The sequence below is a fragment of the Solanum tuberosum genome, unplaced genomic scaffold (assembly GCF_000226075.1).
Source record: "Solanum tuberosum cultivar DM 1-3 516 R44 unplaced genomic scaffold, SolTub_3.0 scf00293, whole genome shotgun sequence".
Taxonomy (NCBI): Eukaryota; Viridiplantae; Streptophyta; class Magnoliopsida; order Solanales; family Solanaceae; genus Solanum; species Solanum tuberosum.
The window spans coordinates 406445-414839 of record NW_006239222.1 but is presented as its reverse complement, the minus strand read 5'-3'; the positions used below and the strand labels follow the sequence as shown (position 1 = coordinate 414839).

General features: G+C 30.6%; 1 protein-coding gene across 1 annotated transcript; it reads left to right on the top strand.

Annotated features, from left to right (window-relative positions):
- The first annotated feature begins 5107 nt into the window (after positions 1-5107).
- LOC102602433 (uncharacterized protein At5g01610) lies at positions 5108-6431 on the top strand. Its single transcript, XM_006359494.1, has 3 exons — positions 5108-5194; positions 5764-5818; positions 6058-6431. The coding sequence occupies exons 1-3, from the start codon at positions 5108-5110 to the stop codon at positions 6429-6431; spliced, it is 516 nt and encodes a 171-aa protein (XP_006359556.1).
- Positions 6432-8395: the final 1964 nt, after the last annotated feature.

Here is an 8395-nt window from a genome sequence, read left to right as displayed (position 1 = left end):
TGAGTTGAGTATCTTATCCTTGAGTACTTCTGAGTTGAGTAAGTTTGAGTAGTTTTGAGTATCCTTGAGTATTCCTTGAGTTGAGAAAGTTTGAGAAGAGATAAGTATGTTTCCTTTTTATCAAGTTTCAAGCTTATGTTTATGTTTTAGAATTCCCCTTACATGCTCGTACATTCCACGTACTGAGCCATTTGTCTTGCATCTTCTCATGATGCAGACACAGGTATTCAGGATCATCAACAAGAGCTTTGTTGATACATCCGAGAGTTCAAGTTAGCTATGGTGAGCCTCCCTGTTTCTGGAGGATTTCATTTACTTTTCAGTTTAGTCAGGACGTCGTGGATCCATTTACCTTTCAGTTATACCAGTTGTTAGGATGTCGTGGGTCTTGTCCCAAGTTCCATCTTTATCAGTTAGAGGCTTCATAGATAGTCAGTATAGTTGAGAAGTCTGTATTATTTATTTATTTTATTAAATATTTCAAAGACTTAAGTTGCCAATTTTGAGGCGAGTTGAATATATTTTATTATTCAGAGTTTTCATTTGAGTTAAAGTTTTAATTTAAGTTTTATGAACTTTTATTTCAGTTTTTAAGCTTTGTATGCTTGAATCATTTTTCCGCTTGTAGTCAGCCAGGATGAGGGTTCGCTTGGGGACCAGCAATGGTCTTCAAGTGCCAGCCACGTCCAGGGTGTAGGCTCGGGTCGTGACATACATGTTGATCAGATTCAATATTCTGTTTAAAGAGTGCTTTATTAAGAAAAAAACTAGACATAAAAAAATCAAATCATGGAAAGAGTATAAAGCATATCTTTCAAAGTTAACACATTTTCAGAGGTAAAACACAATTCGACATCTCCCATTCCAAGCACTTGAGTCGTGTGAGAATCACCAAGCATGATGGTTTTAGACTCCTCAAAAGGAGTATATTTTTTAAATCAATCTGTGTCATAACAGACATGACGGTTTGCACCAGAATTAGCCCACCATCCATCAACATTCTCAATCATGTTTATGTCATTAATCACTACCACAAAAGGTTCTTATTCGGTAACATTTGCCTAAGGTATAGGACCACATTTTTGGAATTTACAAAATCAAGCAATATGTCCACTCTTGCCACAAACAAAGCATGGTCCCTTATCTTGAACTTGTTGATTTTTCTGCTTGGTTATTTCCATCACTATTTTTGTTGGGAGGTCTACCATTATCTTTCTTAAAAAATTTCTTCTTAGGCTTCATAGAAGTGTTTTTGTGAGATTCAGGAGTAGCATTACTTGAAGTAATTAAATTTACCTTCATTGTGTTGTTGCTCTCTTCTTATTGTAAAAGTGCATCTTGGCCCATTGCCTCCTCTTCCATGCAGATTTTTATTATCAATGTTTCAAGAAAGGTTTCCTTTTGTTTGTGGCACATAGTTTTTTGAAATTACTTTCAAGAAAGTAGAAGTTTATCTATTATACTACAAACAATAAGGTTATCTCATATTTTGATCTCTTCGGACCTAAGCTCTCCAATAATCATTATTAAGTCTTGAGCTTGATCTACCACTGATTTGTTGTCCACCATTTGAAAATGAAAAAAACTTACTAGCCACATATGTTTTCGCTCCAGCCTCTTCGATATGATACTTACTCTACAATGCTTTTTGAATTTTCTTTGAACTAGAGTAAGTTCTATCATAACAATTAAGAATATATGACCAACACTTGTAGGAATCACCATCGTACTTTTTCACTTTCTCATGATGCGAAATAAGTTCATCATCATTTATGGAGGTGTAATCAACTTCATTAGAATTTTTCTCTGTTAACACATAAGAAACATTGAGAAGACTTAAGTAGAAAAATACTTTACCCTTCCTTCTCTTGTAATGGTTACAATTGAACCGAAATGGCTTGTTAATATCTCCCATCTTGACATTCGTGAGTTTTTCAATTGTAGCCATTTCTCCTTAAAATTGTTGGTGAAAATTACAAGATTACAATTGAAAATAAAACGAAGAAATAAAAATATCTTCAGGATGTGGCGCAGATATCTCACTCTCTTTAAGGAGATTCAAACCCACTGCAGTAAATGTTTTCAACCGTCCAACAGTAGTCCTCTTGAATCGTCCCCTCCAGAATACAACAACCTAATTACAAAGAATAACTCAACAAATACTGGACAAGAGTTGAATCCAAAGCTCCACAAAAAAATTTCCTCCTTTCAACAAATAAATATTCTCTTTTTGACAAACTTTTATACACTCAATATTTTCTTGTACCCAAAACAAATGAATGACCTCACTATTTATAGTTGACGTGAGAGTTGGCTTTTCAAATGATAAGGCTGACGAATTTATTGATATTGTCATCTAAATGACCATTTCAAAGTCTTCATTTAATCAATCTTATAGAACATACCTTATTGGCCAAATCCCCCACTCACCACTTAATAAAATGTGTTTCTTCTTTTATTTTTTCTTAATTATTTTGTTTGTGTGATCGTTATTTCACATTGGATTATGTGTAACTTTTTTTTTTCTCATGTCTTAAAAAGCGGGAAGTTCTTATATTTAAAAGTAATTTAATTTTATCTTTTAATTTTAAATTTAGTAATATGTTCTTATAATCATATTAATGCTAATAATATATTTAAAATCACAAATTTAGACTCAATCAAACAATTTCAAAAATATTTCTATGGTCTATTTATTTTTTTTGTATGTGCATAATTTCACACGAGTTTCTCATATAACAAAGTATTATGAAAAGATTAACTTGCTAATTATCATCTTGCTAAATTTATACTCCCTCCGACTCAATTTATATGATGTAATTTGACTAGACACAAACCTTAAAAAAATATAGGAAGACAACGAAAAAGTATAAATTATGTACTTACTTAGTCATTGATTCTTTAATAAAATAGAAACTGTCATCTTTATTTTAATATATATGAATAAAAATAAATGGTTATGAAACGATAACTTTAATGAGAATATATATCAGTATTTTTTGTCAAACAACTTAAGTTAGGGTCAAATAAACTGACATAAAGAGTACTAGCTAGTTGCACTTAGAGGGAAGTAGTGGCATGGAAAGTTATCAATTAAGACTGGCTAAACATGACAATATTTTCTCCAAAGACTTTTCGAATGCCTAAGACTCCACAATTTTCCCAATTAAAAAGGTGATTACGTTTTTTTATTTATTTACATGACTATTTTATTTTAGGAAAAATTACATGGTTAAGCAAACATATATTAGTTAATTAGTCATCATAGCTATAGTTTTAGTTAATTACCATTCACAACCAACATTCAGTGATAATTACGTGGGATGGGATTTTGAGTTTGTATAATTTAGAATGTGTATAATGTAATTTGTATAACTTTTGTATATTGTTATTTTGTATAATATAATTTGTATAACTGTTTAAAGTTCAGATGTTTGTGTGTGTATAAATTCGTTATTTCGAGTTTATACAAAAATAACTCAATTATACAAACGTACCCGCAAATTATACAAACTCACCTGCGAATTATACAAATCACGAATTATACAAAACCGTGAATTATACAAATGATGCAGCTTAAACTGTAACTACACCGTAAACATGCAAACTATAGCAATAGAACATAACTAAATTTATTTTAATGGCTATTTACGAAAATTCTCCATTTTGTTAGGTAGAGGCCCAAAAAGAATTGCGTTGCAACGGATCTATAGAGTGAAGAAATTTTTGGGGCGAAGCATAGCATAGGCAGGATTGGGAAGTTAAATTAGGTGTTTGATGGGAGATATTTCAAATTCTATTGCTTTACTTATTTATTTGTTTGGTTTTATTATTGTTTTGCTTTTGTAGGAAAAAGAGCATGGAAGCAAAGTCATTGAAATTTGTAGTGCCTACATAAAAGATCATGTAAAGGGAGAAATATGATTATTTCATGTCATGAGCTGCTAATGCTTCTGTATTTGATTGTTCAAGAAGTTTTTTCTACTCTTGCATTTTTGTAAGGGAAAAAGGACAAATATGCTCCGAACTATCGTAAATCAATAAAACGTAAAAAAGAAAATTGCGTACGTTAAGATCATTGGTGACGGAATTGAATTCCTTGCCAGCTTTCTGACCAATCAAATACGAACCTGCCTTGTTCATCACCATATCCATCGCTAATTTTTATTATTATGTTGTCTAATCTCTTTATTTCTTTTTCTTCGAATTGGATCTACACAATTTTTTCGATACTTTTTTATCTCTTTTTTCTTTGGAAAAAGTTAAATATCTATGGATTAAAAATCATTAATGATTTCGTATTTAGAAATTATAGAATTCTTATTTTTGTCTTCTCTTAGCACAATTGAGAAAGAAAAGGGGGAGGGTGTATGAGCAAGAATTTTCGGTAGCTAATTATGATATAACCAATCCTTTTCTAGCGGATTGAACTAAATATGAGGATCAAAATTCATATTAACATTTTTTAATATGTTAAATAACCTTCGAACTATCGTAAATGGTATGCAGATACCCTCCTTCATACTTTTGGGACATAGGTGCTCCTACCGTCCAAAAACTAGAGCATATATACCCTTTATACTAACGGACATACACGTGTCATAATCTTATCCACCGATCCAACATTTATTAAATATCGGATCGACGGTTAAGATTGTACCACTTGTCCCTATTTAGTCTTCCGTTAGAGTATATATGCTCTAGTTTTTGGACGGTAGGAGCACCTATGTCCCAAAAGTATGAAGGAGGGTATCTGCATACCATTTACGATAGTTCGAAGGTTATTTAACATATTAAAAAATGTTAATATGAATTTTGATCCTCATATTTAGTTCAATCCGCTAGAAAAGGATTGGTTATATCATAATTAGCTACCGAAAATTCTTGCTCATACACCCTCCCCCTTTTCTTTCTCAATTGTGCTAAGAGAAGACAAAAATAAGAATTCTATAATTTCTAAATACGAAATCATTAATGATTTTTAATCCATAGATATTTAACTTTTTCCAAAGAAAAAAGAGATAAAAAAGTATCGAAAAAATTGTGTAGATCCAATTCGAAGAAAAAGAAATAAAGAGATTAGACAACATAATAATAAAAATTAGCGATGGATATGGTGATGAACAAGGCAGGTTCGTATTTGATTGGTCAGAAAGCTGGCAAGGAATTCAATTCCGTCACCAATGATCTTAACGTACGCAATTTTCTTTTTTACGTTTTATTTATTTGATTATTTAGATTTGTTTAATTTATGATTTGGTAATGAAGATTGAATTTTATTATTGTCTTTTAGAGGTTCTATAAATATATATAGAATTCATATGAAAATTTGTTTTTTTCTTTAATAGCATGCATTTTTGTTCTAGAGTTTTTTGTGATCTAGTTTCTTTCTTGTAATCTAATTTGGAGGGGAAAAAATTATTTACTTACACATGAGAATAACAGAATTGAGGAGAAACAAGATGGGGATATGAGAATTGGGAATATGGTACTTTGTTGAGTTTTATTATTTATAATTATTTGATATTCGAAATTCATTGATCTATCTATCAAGATTCTAATACAGATGTCTTTGTTGGCATTGACAATAATTTGTTTTTTTTTTTAAAACATGGTAGTAAAGCACATAAATTGTTGGAGGAACCAAATGGATAGTCATCTTAAACAATAATGTTACCATCGTCTATATAGTTGTGGCTACATGGAATTCTTCTTTTTTGTTTTATTTTCTTCATTCTGACCTTTTTTCCCCTTCAAAATTAGAACTTGCAAAACAGTATTACTGGAGGAACCAAAAAGCTCGTGAACAAAATGAAAGGTTAGTGAACATCTCATCTAAGAGTTTAAATTATTAGCCAGTGTACATTTTATTTACTGAATTATTTCTTTACCTCCCCCTTCAAACTCCCTCGGTATCCCCTTATTGTTCTGCTACAATTTTGAAATTTTTGACTATCTCATCTAAAATTTAAAGTTACATACTATAGTTTTAGTTACATAGTTATATTATTTTGTACACATACTTAAGGATGTTGATATCATCCGTTGATTTTGTAGGAAAAACACAAAGGCCATTACCAGAGCTACTAAAGGAGTATGAAATTCCAGCGGGCATTTTCCCTCGCGAAGCAACAAACTACGAGTTTAACGAAGGGACAAAGAAACTTACTGTCCATCTACCTGAGATATGTGAAATTACATACAGAGATGCATCGATAGTACGATTCAACAATACAGTTAGTGCACATATAGAGAAGGGAAAGTTAGATGAAATAGAAGGAATGAAAACAAAAGTGATGTTCCTTTTTATAACAGTTAGTGTTATTTTGTTTGAACAAACAGAGATTCATTTCACTGCTGGATTGAGGAGAACACGTCCACGAAATGCATATGAAGCAATAAGAGATGGAATTGGGATAGACAAATTTTAGTGAGACCAACTAATGCTAAACATTAAGTTTATCGTATTATAATACGATAAAATAGGGAGAATTGATTTTGTAGTTCACTTATAAAAAAATTCTTTTTATGAGAGATCTTCTTTTTACACATATGTTTTAGACTTTCTTGATTGTCCGTGTAGTGGTTGTAACTAAAAGATTGTATTGATAGTCTGAGTTCAAATTTCAACTAGTATTTTAGTTTTTTCAGATATTACATACATAGCCTTTTCTTAGAGAACTTGGAAGTAATTAAGGAGTTTGATTCAATAGCTCAATCTCAATCCTAGTCCATTCAACCAAAAAGTCGTTTGATAACATCGTGATGTATTAACATGTCGTGTTAAATCGAGAAGGATACGTTCTACGGGATGAATTTGCAGATAGGATAGATCAAATATACCTAGCTAGTTTTTGATTCCCATACAAGAGATGAAAATGAATTAGAATTAGTTAACATATCATTAACTCTCGAAGGACCATGATTATACTATTAACTCCGTGAATTAATAATTTGATAGTAATTAGCATGACAATTACTAAGGTGTAGACATGATGTGACTACGAAAAGTGTCATAACCCTGGAATCTATATCCTCTATGAATTTAAACCAATTAAATTTGATCACTTTGTATTTATAAAGTCATAAATTAGAAATAAACAAAATTATAACAACCAACTCTTTTGTGAAAAACACTTGTTCTCTTAAGTATAATATATTCCATCGAATAATTATCAGTAGTAAGATTTGTGAAATTCGAGCTTCAAAAATTGCAAAGAAATTGTTATATTACTCGGCAACTACATATACTTGCGTGCAGTGGCGAATTTATGTATAAAATTTGGGTCATCCGAACCCGTGGTCCTCCGACTAAACTCGATATATTACTTGTATAATTATTAAAGAACATATTAAATAAACACTTGTTGAACCCGTTTTTAAAGTTGCTAGATGGTTCACTGGTTTAACAGCCAGATTTTAACACCAAGGTCCTGAGTTCAATCCCAGCCAGCCACAATTCACTTCAAATTTTTTTAGTAACTAGTAACACTCGTTTTTTCAAAAAAAAAAAAAATTCTAAAGCAATGGTGCACCCGTTTTCTTGAAATCCTGGATTCGCCTCGCGTGTACACAGAAATTGCAACATTTATTACATTTCATGCTTTACTTCTTGTTAAACAACGAAAGAGGCTGGTTCTCAGTGAATTAGGTGGCATTATAAAATAATAGAGCGCATAATTCATAATTAATGTGTGGAAACACTCGTACGTACATTCAAAGTTATATGATTTTATTAAAATCATTTTACATCACTCATACATTCAAACGACGAAAATAGGACAACATGAATTGATGTTAGTGGTAAAGATAAATAAGCATAGTATACAGTAAAAAAAGTTTATAATAGCATCGTTTGTTTCGTTACTTTTTAGTTGCTTTAGCAAAATATTATATTATTAAAAACATGTGATTATATAATATAATATAATAAAGAGAATTACGCGGTTAAGCAAACTTATTCTACTTAATTAGTTATCATAGCTTTAGTTTGTTATAATTATCACTCGTGACTAACTTTAACCATTAATTACATGGGTTGACTTTGAATTTGTATAATTAACCACGTTTGTATAATTCGCAACTAACAATTCTTCGATTGATTTGTATTTGTATATGACAATGATTTCCTTTGGTTTTTCAATTTTATTACCATATACATTCAATCTTTTTTTGTATAACTTTTTTAAGTTTGTATAAATGTGTAGTTTTCAGATTTTGTATAATATAATTTGTATAATGTAATTTGTAGAATATAAATTGTATAATTGTTTAAAGTTCATATGTTTATGTTTGTATCGATTCATTATTTCGAGTTTTATCATATTTGTATAATGCAGACTTTGTATTACTCAATTATACAAAACCATGCGAATTATACCAACGAGATACTAAT

Excerpts from the sequence above, each read along its gene's own strand:
- LOC102602433 (XM_006359494.1), top strand. The coding sequence starts at position 5,108 with ATGGATATGGTGATGAACAAGGCAGGTTCGTATTTGATTGGTCAGAAA. Across the intron at positions 5,195-5,763 it reads CCGTCACCAATGATCTTAAC|AACTTGCAAAACAGTATTAC; the intron begins GTACGCAATTTT and ends CTTCAAAATTAG. Across the intron at positions 5,819-6,057 it reads GCTCGTGAACAAAATGAAAG|GAAAAACACAAAGGCCATTA; the intron begins GTTAGTGAACAT and ends TTGATTTTGTAG.